Source organism: Diospyros lotus, chromosome 6, assembly GCF_014633365.1.
Source record: "Diospyros lotus cultivar Yz01 chromosome 6, ASM1463336v1, whole genome shotgun sequence".
In the NCBI taxonomy this organism is placed as follows: Eukaryota; Viridiplantae; Streptophyta; class Magnoliopsida; order Ericales; family Ebenaceae; genus Diospyros; species Diospyros lotus.
This window is the reverse complement of record NC_068343.1, coordinates 1,749,322-1,768,473: the sequence shown is the minus strand read 5'-3', so window position 1 is coordinate 1,768,473 and position 19,152 is coordinate 1,749,322. Positions and strand designations below refer to the sequence as shown.

Below are 19,152 nucleotides of genomic sequence, written 5' to 3'. Positions count from 1 at the left end.
GTAGCCCAATAACAATGTTCATGACTTCAAGAGGATCTAGAAATAATATCAAAATTTCAAAACCCAATAGTTTATTAATGTGTTTTTCGAATATTCAATCGGTTTAATTATTAAATCAATTAAATTCCTCAAACTAAATACATTAAAATTATCTAAAAAATTGAACTAAATCGATCAAATAGATACTCAAATTGGAGAAATCAAAAATCATATCAACAGAAAAAATAAAAACGAGAAAAATAAAATTATTTTTGATATTTTAATCGATTCTATTATTTTAATTTTGTTCAATACGAAAATTAAATAGAACTAAAATAACCAAAACATTCAAACTTGAAAACCAAACCAATTTGATCTACACTTTGAATTGAATTGAATCAATATTTTAGTTTGATTATTTCAATTTAATCAAAATGTTATTCACAACTTTATACACATAAAATATCTCATAAAAATAATGGTCAAGAAACTTTTAATTGTAATAAATTATAAAAGAAAAGAGAAGAGATAAAAGTGAAATAAATGAAGAAAATATTAGTGATAATCAACCATTGTTAAAAAGATAGAAAATAAATTTAATTTTTAAAAATTATTTTAAAAAAGTAACTTTTTCGAGTTTAACGATGGAGGAGTGATTGCTCCAATATGGAAATATAATTTCCATAAAAATAACATTTTCGAAAATTTAGTATATAAAAAAATATTTTATCTTAATTAAATTATTATTAAAAATATAAACTATTTACGCGTACCAAACACAACTGTCAGGCGGTCGAGTCAATCAGTCTGTCAGCTAGCCGGAATATGAGCATAGTAACTGGGCCCTGGCGAAGGCCCACTGAGTCTTTGAGGTAGACACTTTGGGCGGTTCGTGGTGGGCCTCCTGGCCAGCCCGACAGCGACGGACGTGACCCGTTTCAGGCCCGTGGAATTAAACCCGAATCCCCCATCCTCCTTCCTTTCTTCCTTATTTTCAAGTGCTCATGCGCGTGCTCATTGCTCGGCGTCACAAAGAGAGACAAATCATCCGCATACGTTCACTTTTCATGGATTTCTTTTTAATTTTTTAAAGTGACTTTTCAAAAACTCTTTTCTTTCCGGTATCTTCCACGCCAGCCCCACACCCACCACTACCCATTTCTCATACCATTAAGGGTGTGCGACGGTTGGTTCGGAGTGGTTGAAAAGTGTTTTTTGTGTTAATGATGATTTGACTATTTCTTAATTATTATTATAATAATTTAATTATCGCGTGTTTTAAATAACTCAAATTGTAACTTATATAGAAATTTAAACTATTTGAGAAACGTAAGAAACATGCACAGCTTGAATTACGAATTTTTGGATTAAATATATATGGTATAATATATTAGGTTAGGTTAATGGATTATTATAAGAGTTTTTTAAACTCGAATTAATTAAGAATATATATCGCAATCAATTTTATTATAATAGTTTAATTTAACACACTCCTCCTATCGATCTTTGTCCGTTACTTGCATACTAATAATAATATAATAATATATATAGTTTATAAAGCATAGATCATAAATATATAAAAATTTGGCACCGAATTAATGCATAGAGAGAGAGAGAGAGGAGAGGAGAGATAGAGACAGGTGGATGCAAAATTAAGGATGGACGGGAGATGGGGGGACGAGGAAGCCAAATGGGTGCAACAACCAATAATGATCATGCGCATGCAATTAATTAATTATTCTGTAGATGCTGCAGGCACCATCACATGCCGAACCGAAACAATCCCTTTTCTGGGTCCTATATATTAGAGTAGGCTTCTGTTCACTCCACTGCCGCTAGCAAGATGACAACGGTGGATCATGTACGTACCAACCCTCCAACTGCTCATGATTCGCAAGCAACAGCGCTCAAGAGCCAGCGTCGTGATCAAAAGAGAGCCAGCAATTAAGTTGGGTTGGGATCAAAGCTAGCTCTCAAGGGGGCAAATTAAGCAAGCAATGCTGTTGTTGGACACACACAGATAAAGTTTAGTTTCCACAGTAGTGATGGGGCGAGTGCGTCCAGGTGAATGCACCCATGACTTGGCAACGGTTAACATTTACATGTCCCACGCTGTGACAAAGAAGGGCCGGGCGGCCGGCCTAGAAAAGCTAGCTTATAGCTACTTTGAACCGTGGCCTAAAAAGCTTGGGAAGATTTGATTGTTTCCCAACTTCAAACTAACGTTCGAGTGAATAATTAAAGTGATGAATCTGTCTGTCCCTGAGAAAGTGCAAAAAAGCGACCACCTGCGGAGCATTAGTTTAACATCATATTTTTAGGTGTTAGGTATGATGCATGGACACATTTTGGATTTTGGGGTGTTATTTTGGCATTTTTAAAACGTTTTTTTTTTTTTTTATCGATTGAGAAATATATATATAAAAAAATATTTTATAATTTCATAAACATTTAAGAACTATTTTATAATATTAGAAAAATATTATAAACTCATTTTTATTCATAAAAAGGTTAGAGATGGAAGTTAGGGACATAATTTTTTGTCTCTAACTCAATTTTTTTTTTCGAATAACTATTTTTTATAATTTTTTATATTAAAAATTATATTTATAAAAGGTCCCTATATATACATATATATTTTATTTACACATTTTCCCATTTCTATTTCCTATTTTTTTGAAAATGGTCGTTTATTCATTTTTATTTTATGTTATACCTATTTCACATTTTTGTTTTGGTGCAACTTATAAATGTATTAACAATAGTATTAATATGACATATTGATATAGAATATGTGTCAAATTCTTTATATTTTAGGGTCATGTGTTTGATTATTGTTTTTTATATATATTTAATTTATATTTAGTTTAAAATAATACAAATTAACAATTTATTTTGATTTATTATTTTTGTTAACTTATTTTTAGTTTTTTAAAATATATGTTTATATGAGATCATCCAAATTTTCTACATATTAATTATTATTTCATCTTATATATATATGTGTGTGTGTGTATGGTAATGTACCTTTAATTTTTAGTTATAGAACTAAAAGATTAAAAAAAATCATCTATGTAAGGGTAAGGTAATAAAATTCATTAACTAAAAGTGTAAAATTTATTATTACCATATATTCGAACGCATGAAATTAACAAATCCGATCTTTAGATACATATTGTATCCAAGAACCTAATTAAGTAGATATATATATATATAGGGTTGTTAATTGTAGCTTTTGAGAGTTAATGTGGTAATTAAAATAAGAAAAGATCTTAAATTAATTAGTTTGATCCCTTTATTTTGTTTTCCTATTTTATCGGTTATATATATGTATATGAGTTTTTCTTTCGTTTTTATTGGTTTTTGGTCTTAATTTCAAAATTAGTCAACTTAAGAAGAGCATTTTCTTCCTACCCTTGTGGTTTGTTAAAGATTAATGATCAACGTTACCACAATCTCATAAATGTCACTTTAGTATAATGAAATATAATTAATGTAAACAAAGGTCTCGACGAATTTAATAGGTGATCTACCAGAAAGAATTAAAATAAAAAAAAAAGAAAGTGCTAAACTAATAATCACAACAAATTAACATTAAAGATATATATATATATATATCTCAATGTGGTTCAATTTAGTAACATTTACAATATATATTAAATGGCCCAATGTAATCTCGAATAGCCTATATGCACCAGATTACGTGATCTCAAGCATCTAGTGCTCCCTGCCAAATGCAGTGAGAAAACCTAGCTACAAGCTATGTGCTATAGCCAACGAGATGGGCCTTCGATCTCCCATATAATATAAGGGACACACAGTCTTACAAGCCACCTTGTTCTCTCCAAAGATACCTAGAAAACACTGCAAATGCATATATATATATATATGTATGTATATGATGTTTTTACATATATATTTATGGCATCTTCTCATGGCTCGGGACTATCTCCAGAAGGATTATTACTATTGTTATTGTTATTCCATGGAGAGTCATATGGAAGAGAAAACCCGGATCCGAAATGATCAAAAGAACCGGCCCCGTAATCCATTGTCCTCGTTCCATACATGCTGTACTGCTGATCATGAGGCCTTGGATGATTCGCCATGTCGGGGCCAGGAAACGCAGGTAATTCGTTGGTGGTGAAGCGCATGAGGTCGGCGTTGGTAGCGTCGAGTTCTTTCTGGAGCCGAATCACTTGGCGCTGCAGCACAGAGATGGCTCCGACGCAGCCGTAGACCGGGTCCTTCATCCTGGCTTCGGCTTCGTATGCGAGAGAGTTCACGGCGTCCTCTCTCTGGTGGGGCTGTATCTCGTTGAGCAGCTTACTGACGTTGCTGGCGCCGAAGATCTTGTGGACGTTGGCGAACTTTTGCGGCTCTTCCGGCGGGAAATACGGCGCGAAGATGCAGCCCGGCAGACATTTTCTCCTTAGGAACTTGCAGGCGGCGCATGGAGAGTTGGAGTAGCTGGAGGAAGCCATCTAATTGATGATTCTCTGCAGCCATTAATGTTCATGAATGTGTGAGCATCTATACATACATACATACATACATATATATATTGAGCTTCAATGAGAGAAGAAAATGGAAAACTTGAAGTTTATAGAACTTAAGGGTTTTATAAATAATTAATGTCCTTATAGATTAGTAAAAACATAATTATACACAAGACTGAGTTTTGGAGGGACAACAGAAGGAATTAAAGCTTTAAGATTATGGCTTGCTAGCTATTGCATATTATGGATGTTGATTGCATGAACATGACTGAGATTAGAGATGGACATGTGCTGTGAGGAATTTGAATTAATTAAGATATTACATAAGATACATATGTCCAAGACTTTTAATTAACTACATACACTATAATAGTTAATTAGGATAAGACTTAGCTGACTATATGCATCAGAAGAAGACAGGAATGGCCTCCATCTTTTATGTGATCTTTGAAAGAAATCCACTAATTAATTAAGGATAAACATTGGCCGACTACAAATACATATCCTCAGAGTGTGATCAGGTTCTTCAACTTGGACATATATCAGACAAAAACCCATAAATTTTTTAACTAAATAACAAGAGCCCACAAGATATATATATATATAGGACAATCATAGTTTTCCATACTATATATGATGTTTTCCTTCATCTTCCACACGCAGTTTCTACCTCAAAACCCTATATAGTTCAATTATTTTTTGCTAAATCTATATATATAATTCAAACTTACAGCAAAAATAAGACTGAAAATAGAACCCATCTAATTAATACAGAAAAAGATCCTACCTTTTTCTGTCGGTATATATATATATATATATGCATTTTGAGATGAGAAGAAGTCTCTTTTTCCAGAATATATACATGAGCAAACATCGATGAAACTATATATATGTGTATATATATATACATACCTATTAATTAATTAGTTACCTTCCATAGGGCCATGCCCTATAATTCAAAATCTGCAAACCTAGAGTCATAGAAAACAAAATTTTGCAAAATACAAAAGAATTTTACTCATCTCGACCCCCTCTCTCTCTCGCTAGGGTTTATGGGGATCAGATGAAGAAAAACAAACACAAAAGTTGTAATTATGTGCATAAGCAAACTACCTCTTTTCTTGGTGCAGGCTCAACTTCTTTCAAACATCGCCTTCCGCCCCTCCAATGCAGACAAACACGGCGGAACCTGGCTGTAAAAATCTTTAGAAGCCTTATTGCAGGGTTGAGTTGGGCTAAGAAAACCTAGATGCAGTATCAAAAAGGTAAAGAAGATGAGGCAGAAAGCATGAATGGAGAAGAAATGAAAGCAAAAGGACGATGGAAGTAATTAATAAATAGGAAGCCGAGTCTTAACTTCTAATATAATAATGCAAAGAGGACTAGTTTCTGTGTCACATAAATTGTAACTTTTTTTTTTTTGGGGGGGGGGGGGTTAAAACTATATTGAAAAAGGTTAAATATTTCTCCCCCAAATTATTGCGGTGGAGATATAATTATACTATGCTGGTTATTAAATAATTAACTAATATAAAGCAAGACGACAGTAATGAAAATGATGGCTGAATATATATATATATATATATATATATCTATTCTTGTTAGTACACCATGCCCAGCAAAAATAGACTTAGATTGACTTAAGTTGGTTGCCAAATTTACACAATAATTTCATTAGCTCTTGGTCAGTGAAGTGATGGGTGCTCCAAAAATACCATTTTAATTGGATGTTGTTCTTCTTGCTTAATTAGTACGTATTGGTTACTTGGCTGCTACTGAAAATGATGAAGAGATAAAACAAAAATTAACAGAAACAAATCAAATTCTTTTTTCCCTATTGGCTTTGATCAGATTTCTGTACACATCAAGTCTTTGAAATATGTAGTTCAATTGCTGCTGCCTCATATATATATATATATATATATATATGTGTGTGTGTGTGTAAACAAAAAAATTAAGTAACCTAAATGGTATACCAAAACTATAAACAATTGAAATAAGACTTGCCTAATTTTGCATGATGAAATTGAAATTGAATCCACGGAAATTGCTTATAATCCATAGCCTAAAAGCCGCACTTACACGAAAAACAATAATGAGCGAATCAATCCAAAAATAATAATAGGCGAGTCAACTCAAGTGCACAACTCGAATTTATTACAATATATATGTATATATATTTTTCAATAGTTGGGGAGTCTTTGACTAAGTATTTTATGGATGTTTTAGGTGATTGGGACTTGATGGGGTCATGATTTGGATATGTCAAGAGTATGACTTAATGTGTCATGAAAAGATAAATAATTAGACACATGAATGTGACTAGGTAAATTACATGGTATATTTGAGATGATCGCTTAAAATATCTACCGCACAAGACAATATAATGGCGTAAAAGATTGTGGTGTTTGAAAAATTTAGATTATTATTCAATTAGTTGAAGAAAATAACAGACTCAATCAAATTTATAATTAATTGTAGCCCTACTAATAGAGAGAACATAGGCTTTTTTGTCATTTTCACATAAACCGAAAGGCTACAAATAGAAGGTCTCCCTCAAGTATATTCATTCTATTTTCAATAAGACTGACTTAACTATGATCAGACAGTGATTATGAGTTAAAAAAGGGACACAATAAGCTCCAATTAAGGCCGCGTCACATGTGGCTTCCCTAAAACTCCTTGAATCCCATGCCAAACAGAAATAATACAAATTAAATTATTATTGACATGCCTGTTTCTATATATTTTACATATATATATATATATCTTTATGGGTTTTCTTCTAAAAATAAAAATAAAATTATGTACTCAAATTTTAGGAATTTGGATACATAAAAAGTAAAATAATTTAATCTTAATTAAGAGAATAATATGTTCACTAATGTGACATATTGGGGTTGTGATATTAGGGTTCAATCGAACTAAAATCAATCTCCCCAAACCATTTCCTAGCTTGAATTGATTTTTATATTGCATGTAACACTGTAAATTTTTATCAAAAGTGTTAGTTAAAAGGGAATTACGAGTTCAAACCCAAATATAATATATATATATATATATATTATTAGACATAATTTGTTACGTAATATCAAAAACAAAACATACAATTGAAAAGAGAGTTCAAAAAATATCAAAATTCACAATCATCCGAATCCTTCTTTAGGGGAAGTGGTGATACATATTGATCATAGATCAAAACAACACAAGGAGATTCATGCCTTCTCAGTTTTTTTTTTTTTTTTTTTTTGTGAAATTCTAAATTTTCTGTGATTCCAAATATGCCCTTAAATTATGTCAAATTACTTATTTAAAAGATTTTTCCAACAAATGATAAGCACGCACACTGACGTGGTAGTTTTCAAACATTCCCTCAGCTTCCTCTCCCTCTCTTTCTCTTCGACATTTTCTCAACTCCCTTTAAACAACTCAATTACTTATGAGTCTTCTACACTTTTTATAAAATTGACATAGACTAATTAAATGGTTTTATCAGTCTAATCAACTCATTTTTTTACAATAAAAAATTATAAATAATAATAACCCATTATCATAAAAATTCTATATACCCAAAACATTTACAATAAATAATATATTATAATATGAGATTTGGTGATATCCCCCATGCTATGATGTATGTTATTTCACAAGAGTCAAAAACATATTTTTACCCTTAAATTTTTATGTTTTTTTTTCTTATAAAATTTTAAATTTCTCGTAATTTCAAATATACAACTGAATTGCATAATTACTCATTTAAACACCTAATCAATAAGTGTTACGTATGTGTTAACGTGATAATTTTCTAATGTCTCCTCAACTTTTCTCTCTCAGCATTGTCTCCTCTCTCTCTCACATTTCCTTAGCATGCTCTCTCTGATAACATTTTCTTAGCTCCATCTCCCTCTCCGACGTCTCCTCCACTCCTCTTCCTCTCTCCCAGTGGCTACTCCAATTGCACCTCCTCCCTCGACATGATCTCCAATGTCATGAGAAATGTTGTAATGTATATATATATATATATAACTATTTATGCAAGGCGAATTTAAACCTCTAACTATAGTTTCCTGTTACATTCAAAATTAAGATCGTTCCGTCAATAGTTGTGAAGGGTGCAAGAGCTGAAAGCCTTTGCTGTTTGCCTCCATTATTGAATTTGTACATCAATAACTACACAGTATAGGCTACACCTTCGACAAATCATTGTCAATGAAGTTGGGGCCCACGCCACGCATGTACACCTCTTTTATTCTTTGGACAAAGTTCGAGGAACTCAGTGAGCTTCCAAATTCAGGTTCGGTGTTAGCATTTTAATGATTAGCATTGACACAAATTGTAAATATAATTTATTTTTATGAGACTGTTTTATGAATGCTCAAAGTTTTATGTTTTTAATAGGGTTGAAAATATGTTTTTGTCCCTGAACTGTTTTTTTTTTTTATATAATTTTAAATATGTTCATGAACAGTGTAATATCACTTATTTAAACATTTAACTTGTAAGTGATATACATGAGTACTAATATGATAGTTTTTTAATATCTCATCAGCTTAGAAAACGTTGAAGAGAGAGAGAGGGAGTTGAGAAAATGTAATTGGATAGAGAGAGAAAGAGATCGAATATGTCATTGGATCTAAGATGACGTAGCTAGAAAGAGGGAGAGAGTTGAGAAAATATTGAAGAAAGAGATGGGGCACTAGAGAAGACACAAAAAAAATATCAAAGATATAGTAGATGCAATTGGAGAGAGAGAGAAAGTTGAGAAGATGTCAAAGAAATAAGGAGATGAGGAGACTCCAAATATAGAAAAATGGATAACTGAGAAAATGTCGAAAAACTATCACATTAGTGTGGATGTCTATCTTTGTTGATTATGTTTTTAAGTAAGTGATTTTTCATGATTCAAATATACATTTGAAATTATGAAAAATTTAAAATTTCATAAAAAAAAAAGGACATAAAAGTTTAAGGAATACATATGACATTTTAATAACACTCTGTATCTTGATATAAACATCATGAACTCTTTCATAATAAAATCAATTGTTGTTGATACCTTTTTTTTGATTCCTTCCTTCACAACCTAAACCTAAACAAAAATAAAAAGAGAATAGAGGGCCCATGAAAGATGTAATCAGAAATTTATAATATAATCCGACTACAATGATCGTATTATTATCTTAATGCTGAAGGATACTAGATTACTTAGTAAAGAAAAATTTTAAATAATCAGAAATCTCTCTTTTTCTTTTCCATTGTAATTCTTAGATTATTATATGATGCTCTATCAATTAAAATGTTAAATTAAAATATTGAAATAATAATATTTTGAATAATTTAATTGCTGACACATTGGAATTGTAACCATCATCATGCCAGATAAAATCAAGGCGTGGATTACCAATTATAGGGTCCTATGTTTGTGCGCGTACACATGCTAACCCAACATAAAATACCCCACTCCTATAAATTAATCAATTAATTAAACTGAAAGAATATACGGAAGAACATGATGACTGACACATGAAAAGTAAGAAGATAAAAAAATATGTCAGAAAAGTATTTCGTATAAAAAATATTTTTTATTATATTTATTATATTTTTTAAAAATAATCATATAACTTTTTATTTAAAATTTTTAAGGGATAAGTTATCTTAAATTTTATAGATAAATTATTTTGATAGAGATTTATCTTATTTATTTTAATAAATATTAACTAATTATATAAAAAAATTAAATATAAATTTATTAAATAAATTTAAGGGTAAGCATTCAGTCAATTTGGCTATCAAACGGAACAAATAGCTCAAATCGAGTAAACTGAATATTATCTAAAAATCAAATTGAAGGGATTGAATAGTTGCTCAGATCGATAAAATTTTAAAAAATAAAAAATAACAAAGTGTAAGTAGATACAAGTAATTAGAGATGAATAAAATATTGGTTAAACCAAAACAATCAAATTGAACTTGCTAATTTTAGTAAAAAATTATATCATTTTTTACATTTCAGCTTGTTTGATTATCTCGATTTTTTTCAATAAAGAGATCGAATCAAATTAGAATAATCAAAAAACTCAAGTTTAGAAATCAAATCGAACCACTAATTCAATTTAGTTATGACGTGACATTACCTAAAATTATCAGAATATCCCTATGCGCTAATAGTCTTGCTCGTCACGTGGATTACCCGAGAGGCTGACACGTGGCAAGTCAAGAATCTTGTACGGAATCCGAAAGATCAGGGCCGGTCCTCATCAGGTATAAAAAGTTCTACAGCTCTTACATTTATTACGACTTATATTTATTCTACTGATTTGAGCGTCGAAATCCACCCCGGGAGACCTTAGCCCCGCCACTCTATTGTCTTGTAAGTCCTATAGTCGAGGTCCGACATCGCCAAGTCCGAGGTCCATTCGCAGAGGTGGCACGTGATGGTCGGTCTCAAAAACCACCATCAAGTTATTTCAATTTTTCCGAAATTTCACTCACCCCAAAATGGATTTGATAATTAGGATTTGTATTTAAATTTTCAATAAATTTAAAAATAAAATATGTAATATTATTTAAAATATTTTATATTCATAAAATTTCGTAATATACGATTATTTATTTATATAATAATATATAAATTAGCAAAGAGTGTGGTGGGCTGGCTGGATCATTGGTTTCTCTTGAAGTGGGATTACGACCAATCAGACCGAACCCATCCATCCAACAAAAGGCAAAAGCTCCAATAAACGACACAGAGATGGTGATTGTGATTTGTGATCATAATTAATAATAATTATAAGCTACTAAATTCTGGAGATGGAGGCCGGTGCTTACAGATCGAGGCAAAGTGTTAGGAGAATCATTACTTAGTGATGGCGATCATATTGTTAATGTAAAAGGGTCGGGCGGTGGGCCGAGTCCTTCTCTTTATCGCCTAAAAATTAAGGTGGATCCAGTCACAGTTAAATTATAATGGGATAGAGTATTATGTTATAAAAAATAAAATTATATTTTTATTATCACTCGAACATAACAATTAATTTATTAAATAAAAACGTCGTTGTAAAACTGTTTGAATCTATGATAAAAAGAATGATCGGAGAGCATAAATAAATTTTCATGTAAATATTTCGATACTTAAGTCTCAATAACTAAAGACAATACAAATTTAAAATTGTATTAAAATTAGTGTAAAAATATATATATTTTTTAAAATAAGAGTGTTTATTTATATAAAAAAATATATTTTTTTAAATTCAATAAAATTAAAATTCTTATAAATAACGTTAATATTAATATTCAAAAGTTTTAAGATTAGAATTTTTTATAAATAATATTTATTATTTTTGAAGAATCTTTGAAATAATTTTTGGATGTCAAAATTATCTAATTTATGTGTTGTGAGGGATCGTCTCGCTTAAGAAGAAATTTATACCTTTTTAGCACAAAAAAAGAAGAAGTTATTTTGCACTTTTAAACTTTTTAATCTTTTAGTAGATTTTTATTTATGACATAATAATTTTAAATTAATTTTGTTTGATATACCGATAAATGAAATAATGTTTCTCAATTTTGTCAAATGTCTTGATTAAACAGTTGTGAAGAAAAAGCGATAAATTTGACCCACGACTTTAAAATTTTGACAATTTTAATAAAACTCTATTTTTTTATTTTTAGGACCTCAAATTCTTATAATTTATACTTTATACACATTTTATAAGATAAATACATTTTTAACGGATAAAAAAGGGTTTTTATTTTTAAAAAAATGATATGGATCCAAATTCCTAAATAAAAAAATTATGAGATTGAAAAAATACATTAAAATTGAAAGTAGAATAAAGTGTAAATAAATTTTATTTTTTAATAAGGTATATTTATTATATTTTATTTTTAATATTTAAAAATAATTTATTAATAAATTAAATAACTTAAAATATAACACATTTATTATTAACTAATAAAATTATATGAATATTAAAAATAAGATATAATAAATATACATATTATATTAAAAATAAAATATATTTATTAATATTTAACCATTCTCTTAAAAATAATGATTAGAAGTGCTCACAAACACAAATATTATTTTCGAAATTAAAATACCCAAATTACAAATAAGGGTGAAACTAGCGAAAAACGATGTATTATACTATCGACGTATAAGAAGATGCCACGTTGCACCAGCCAGGATGGTTTGGGAATTTCCCCTCTCTAAGAGGAATAATCCGACGTGGATTCCGAATCGTGGGAACTGGGAAGCGACGAATGGAGTTGAGCTGTTTCCGACGCAAAGGACGAAGATGGACTTAAGCATCGGCAACCAGAGAAGATTAGATTGTCGGAAGCTTTTACCTGTAAGTGATACTGTCTCGTCTGTTGATCTTTCAGTTGTCCCTTTATCGTTCTGTGTAGATTGTCCTTAAAGAAGATAGCTGTGTTGTTTAGATTCCTTCGCCGTCCGGTTTTCTGTAGCTTTAATCCATATTAGGGTTTTTCATCGATTTCACGGTATAATTATTGGTGCTTATTCCAACTGTCTGGTTCTCTCCGAGTCTGAGATGTGTAACTGCAGTTAAAAATTCGTCGTGCTGAATTTTACTGTAATTGAGATGTAATTGATCGAGAGTTCTCCAACTGAAGTTTTCTTCGATTGCCACTTCTGTGAATTGGGTGAATAGTGCTGTACGTCTAGTCATAATTAACAATTTGGGAGAGGTATCGTGGGTTCATTTGGATTCAGATTGTCGTTTGCACATTTTGTAATTTTATATTTATGCTTTGTTTCTTCCCAACCCATTTGAACTTAGAAATGGTTACTAGTGAATTGAATTGAAACTTACTAATGATTTATAGATGTAGGGTTCCCCTTTTTAACGTGATATAAAATTGTAGGTATCTTCATTTATGTCACTGTTGCCCCTATTATTGGAAGGGTAATCAGGCGGTGGTTGATTGTATAATATAGAGCTGTCAAGACCCTGTTGCTTATTCTTGTTTCCGTTTTATGAGGAGGAATTTGTTTAATAACCTATCATGGCTGGTCTGGAAGAACTGAAAAAGAAGCTCACACCATTATTCGATGCTGAAAAGGGTTTCTCATCTGGCTCGACCTTGGACCCTTGTGATTCTTATATGGTAAGTTTTCTTATGGAGAAGAAGCTCGTTACACGTGAAAAGAATGTTCTTCTTTTTTTTTTTTAATATGTTGTTGTTTTCCCTGAAGCTGTCAGATGGTGGCACTGTGAACTTATTGAGCAGATCATATGGAGTATACAACATCAATGAGCTCGGGCTGCAAAAGTGCTCATCCTGGGCAGAAGATGACTTCGACCACACTGAAAGGACGTATAGGTGTGCCTCCCATGAGATGAGAATATTTGGAGCCATAGGTTGTGGTGCCAGCAGTGTTGTTCAGAGAGCTATTCATATACCCACTCATCGAATTCTTGCTCTGAAGAAGATTAATATTTTTGAAAAGGTTTATACTCATTTTTTGCTGTTACTGCTTTTCAATGTGTCAATTTGAGCAAGTGCTTTTGGTTTTAAATTAATCAACTAGTTGGAATATTCCCAAAACAACCAAATAAAAAATAAAATAATTCTTTGCCTTCTCTATCAAATTTTATATTTCTATTCTTCCACTATTGAATCATTCACCCCATAAAGTTGTTCAGGGTTTTTTATTGTAAAAGCTAGGAAATTATAACATATATCATCTATCTTCCCTCCTATTTCTGTTTCAGTTGTCTTGAAATAAATTGGTTAAATGTTGGCACAGGGAAGATACGGCCCCGTAGATAGAAAAAATGGTGGCCTAGAATTCATATAGCCGACCCTACATGGCGGAGCTTGTTATGTTGTTATTGTTGGCACGGTGAAGCAATCTTTTATCTTACTTCCCGTTATACCAGCTATTGAGTACTGTCATCCTGGATACACTTTATGCATTGGAAGAGAAACATTTCCATACCCCATAATTATTTTTACCATTCAATCTTGAAGGATAAAAATATCTGGAATATTGATTTACTGGTGTATGAATACCACTGACTTGTACCCAAATTATAAGGGATAATGACATAGTTATGCCTATTGATTACATAAGTTACAGGTTGGCAGGGTAAAATACACCATTGACTTTCTATTTTTCCTTATAGATATATATCTAATTGCTTACCAGGAGAAAAGGCAACAACTTCTCACTGAGATCCGAACATTGTGCGAGGCACCTTGCTATCAGGGTCTTGTGGAATTCCAGGGGGCATTTTATACCCCTGATTCTGGGCAAATAAGCATAGCACTGGAGTACATGGATGGGGGATCATTGGCGGATATTATACAAGTGCGTAAATGTATACCGGAACCAGTCCTTTCATCCATGGTTAAAAATCTCTTGCATGTAAGATGCCATTTTTCGGTTCTCTCTTGTCTTCATTCACATGTATTGTATTTTATTTCAGTTATCTTTACATCTCTTATCCCTTGTGTTTTCCTTTAAGGGATTAACTTACTTGCATGGAGCTAGACATCTAGTTCACAGAGACATAAAACCTGCAAATTTGCTTATAAATCTCAAAGGGGAGCCAAAGATAACAGATTTTGGTATAAGCGCTGGCTTAGAGAATTCCATGGCAATGGTTAGTTGCTGTTGGATTTATGTTTTCTTTTATTGTTCCCTGCTGCTACCTACTTTTCTTCTTTTTTGCAGATTCATAAATTAACATCAGTTCAAGATTCACTACTGACATGTATCCAAATTGGATTACCAGTGTGCTACTTTTGTTGGAACTGTCACATATATGTCACCTGAGCGAATTCGAAATGAGAACTATTCTTACCCAGCTGATATTTGGAGCCTGGGGCTTGCGCTCTTTGAGTGTGGTACTGGGGAATTCCCATATACTGCTAATGAAGGACCGGTTAATCTTATGTTGCAAGTGAGATTTCAAAACTATCCTGACAGTACACACCCGCTTGGTTTTTTGTTATTTCCTTTCTATCTTTATTGGCTTATTCTATCCTTTATCTGATTTGAATTCAGAACTTGCAATAGAAGAAGGCATCAGTGGCCTGATTTCAGAGATTTAAGTATTAGGGTATAGTACTTCGTAGGTTATGCTTAATGTATCTATGCCATCATTGGTGTCGGGTGCCATATCTCTGAAGTGATGACAATTGAGCAGACTCTCTAACTTGAGCAGGATAAAAGCTGTGCAAATGAGTGAGACTGGATCTTTGTTTGTGTTGTGTGTGTATACAAAATAGGGAGAAAAAAGGAGATGGGAGAGTAAAGTGGGAGGTGCAATAGTTCCATCAAACATTGGAGTTGTATCTGATAATCAGGATAATGTATAAAACCAGTAATAAATTAAATGGTCGAAGTTTTATAAAAGTTGTGTGCTTATGCGGCAAAAACTCCTGAAATGTTGTGTCTCATCTCTTTGAGGCCATAGATACTTTCATTGTTTTTATTTTCCAATGCTATTCAGCATTTACTCCGTCTGAGTTGTAAGTTTGATATGCATGTGATGTGTTTTGTAACAAAAATTTGTGGTTCTTTGCGGCAGATCCTAGATGACCCATCGCCATCACCACCAGAGCACAATTTTTCACCTGAGTTTTGTTCTTTTATTGATGCTTGCCTACAAAAGGATCCAGATGCCAGGCCAACAGCAGAACAGGTGAAGAAAAGACATATACTGTTGCTCTATTGGTGGATTTTTCAGGCTTTAGGAAATGCCATCTGATTTGAATAAACAATGAGACTTTACTAGGCCTAATGTCATTCCAAGTACTGACCCGGCACATAATTTGTAATGATTTTGAGTGGCTGTTTTTGACTGGTCAAGGTATTCACTCTATGGCCTAGAAATTGGTTTACAATTGTACCGTCTGAGATGTATGGCAATTTTTCCCTGATAAATGACTATTCTTGTATGTTACATGCCAGCTCCTGCATAAACAAAATTTCAGCAGCTAATATGGTTGCACCAGGAGTTAAGTGTGTTCTCTAGATTTTTGTATAATGAATATGATAGATAGGGATACTTGTTCAAAATAGTCGTAAACTTTAAAATGCCTATGAACAGGAAGCATCCGTTTCTAGAATTTTTCTCTGGATTTGCCATGGTTTACATATTGCTACAATTACCAAAGACATGATGACAAGCTTATTCTACACCACTTTTTGTGAAATGGGCAGCTACTATGGTCATCCCTTGATTGAGAAAAGGATTTTTTCCCCATTAATACATGTTGAATCAAATTCCCTTTATCTCTGTTACAACATGATAAGCTTGTCCAGGATTTTGTAGTGCCTCCTTTTATGATGTTGTACTTTGACCTCCACAATGTAACTTTTGATACTTACATCTACTTCTCTTATAACTTGAAGAGTTTGTCAGTTTGCCCTTTCCCAATTTATTTAAACATCACAAATATTGTTGAGATTTATAGTGACATCAAGTAGAGAAGGTCTGTACACCTATCTTGAACTCTGATAATTGGTCCCGTTGAAGCTGGTTGATAATTATAAAAATTTGCCCAAGGCTAACTTCCAAAGAGGATTGTTCAATAATAAACAAATTTCTTCATGTTTATAGCAAGAAATGCATAACCTAGGGTCAAAATAATAACATTACTGCTGCCCGTTATACTTCCTTTTCCCCTTTAGGTTCACTCAAATTGTTTTTTATCATTCACTTGCCAGCGTTGGAGATATACTTGGGCAGTTGTGCTGTAAGACACATAGCATTGTTAGCTAGCTCTAAATGCTTTGATGTCCATGCAGAAACCTTTTGTGCTTCATTAATTATCAGATTGTCCCTGAACTTCGTCACAGGAGAGATTTTGAAGGTGGCATTGTTTAACTTGTGCTACCTATCTCCTTTTGTAGCTGCTTTCACACCCATTCATCACAAAGTATGAGGATGCTGGGGTGGACTTGGGAGCATTTGTCCGAAGTGTTTTTAATCCAACGCAGAAGTTGAAGGATTTGGCTGACGTGAGTTACCAACTCTTCTTACTTACTACTTATCTAGTTTTGTTGACTGTATCAAACTATCAATCCTTTGAAAATGACTAGGGGATGAAAGGATGAATTCTAGCTTTCCAACCATCTTTATCAATGGTTGTATCTTCTAGTAAGACATCATATCACATGTCAGCCAATGTCTTTGAAGGCTTGAAGCTACCATTTTTTTTCATTAGTATTAAATGCATGCTTCTCTTACAAGTGTGCATTTTTAGCCCATTGATACATGCATGTATGTAATAACACATCTAAGCATCTTGAAAGCTACACCAGCTACTGAACATTAGAGAAGAAAGAACAGTTCATTGGTTAAACCACCTGGATTTGGATTTCTGCAAAGAGTTTAGATTAGCCATTGGGCCCTTACAATTAATTCATAAACAAAGATTAGCAGTTTATTTTTCTATTTTCATGACTATTAATCTCATCTTGTTACTTGGCCAGATGCTGACGATACACTATTATTTACTTTTTGATGGACCTGATGAACTCTGGCTTCACACAAAGACATTTTACAGCGAAGACTCAGTTTTCAGGTACTCACTCTTGAAATATTGAAGCTTCTTTCAATGCTACCAATTGAATTCAAGTTGATTAAACCTGCAACTTAGTTGGAGCCAGGCCTTAGTTGAGATTTTGATAAATTAAGGGAAGACGTGTTTTACTACAAAATTTCTAATTCTTAACATGGGATGTATGGATGTTATTATTTAAAAGATTAAAACTACCGAACTTGGTCTCTTAACTTTTGTTCCTTGAGCCTACTAACTTTTGAGCATTAGTTAACTGATGGTGATTCACACATGAAATACAACTGTAGAAATCTTCTTGTATATATTCACTGGAAACTAGGAGAAACAAATTTAGTAGTTTTGGGCTTACTTAAGATGCTTCACTTGGGTCTTGCCCGGGGATCCAACCACTCTATTAACACAAGCCTTTATGTTCCTAGTTTCTCAGGCAAAGAATATGTTGGCCCAAGTGATGTCTTTGGCTCTTTGTCAAGCATCCGGAGTACATTAGTAGGCGACTGGCCTCCAGAAAAGCTTGTTCATGTCGTGGAAAAACTTATATGCCGCGCTCATGGCCAGGATGGAGTTGCAATTCGTGTATCAGGATCATTTATCATTGGCAATCAGTTTTTAATATGCGGAGATGGTGTACAAGCAGAGGGCTTGCCAAATTTTAAAGATCTTTCAATTGACATGTCTACCAGAAGAATGGGTACATTTCGGGAGCAGTTTGTCATGGAACCAAAAAATACCATTGGTCGTTATGTAATAGCTAAACAAGAGCTTTATATCATCCAGTAGAAAATCTTACTACCTTCTCTCAGCAAGGTGAGCAAATTTCATTCTCTTCTTGAGATCTTTACTTCATTTAGTCAAACCTTGTTTCCTAGGATTAGTCTGAATAGTTGGCAGAGGATGTAACCTGTTCTGACATATTGATGCTATCTTTCTCAAGCAATCTATTTCCCAAACAATTCCTGCAAATGGTCTCACATACCCGTTCTCAAATGCCATTTAGCATTTATCGTTCCTGTTAGATATACATGTAAAATTCAAGTTCTTGTTGCCTAAATTCCAACTTGTGACTACTCAATTGTATGGTTACTGACGCCAAATTCCACACAATCCA

At 32.6% G+C, this 19,152-nt stretch overlaps 2 protein-coding genes across 5 annotated transcripts; one reads left to right on the top strand and one right to left on the bottom strand.

The window, feature by feature from the left end:
• Positions 1 to 3,830: 3,830 nt before the first annotated feature.
• LOC127804143 (LOB domain-containing protein 25) lies at positions 3,831 to 5,813 on the bottom strand. Its single transcript, XM_052340927.1, has 2 exons — positions 5,592 to 5,813; positions 3,831 to 4,478 (listed from the first exon to the last, which is right to left on the bottom strand). The coding sequence occupies exon 2, from the start codon at positions 4,461 to 4,463 to the stop codon at positions 3,912 to 3,914; it is 552 nt and encodes a 183-aa protein (XP_052196887.1). The 5' UTR covers positions 4,464 to 4,478; positions 5,592 to 5,813; the 3' UTR covers positions 3,831 to 3,911.
• A 6,883-nt stretch (positions 5,814 to 12,696) lies between these two features.
• On the top strand, positions 12,697 to 19,010 carry LOC127804611 (mitogen-activated protein kinase kinase 3). Of its 4 annotated transcripts, none has more exons than XM_052341488.1 (10): positions 12,697 to 12,832; positions 13,371 to 13,613; positions 13,702 to 13,956; positions 14,659 to 14,877; positions 14,978 to 15,115; positions 15,248 to 15,415; positions 16,046 to 16,159; positions 17,374 to 17,481; positions 17,956 to 18,047; positions 18,464 to 19,010. In XM_052341488.1, the coding sequence occupies exons 2-10, from the start codon at positions 13,512 to 13,514 to the stop codon at positions 18,822 to 18,824; spliced, it is 1,557 nt and encodes a 518-aa protein (XP_052197448.1). In that variant the 5' UTR covers positions 12,697 to 12,832; positions 13,371 to 13,511; the 3' UTR covers positions 18,825 to 19,010. The 4 variants fall into 4 exon arrangements, with proteins under 4 accessions (XP_052197448.1, XP_052197450.1, XP_052197449.1 ...); XM_052341490.1 differs by having other exon boundaries at positions 12,713 to 12,832; positions 13,488 to 13,613; XM_052341489.1 differs by having other exon boundaries at positions 12,719 to 12,832; positions 13,491 to 13,613.
• The last annotated feature ends 142 nt before the right edge of the window (positions 19,011 to 19,152 follow it).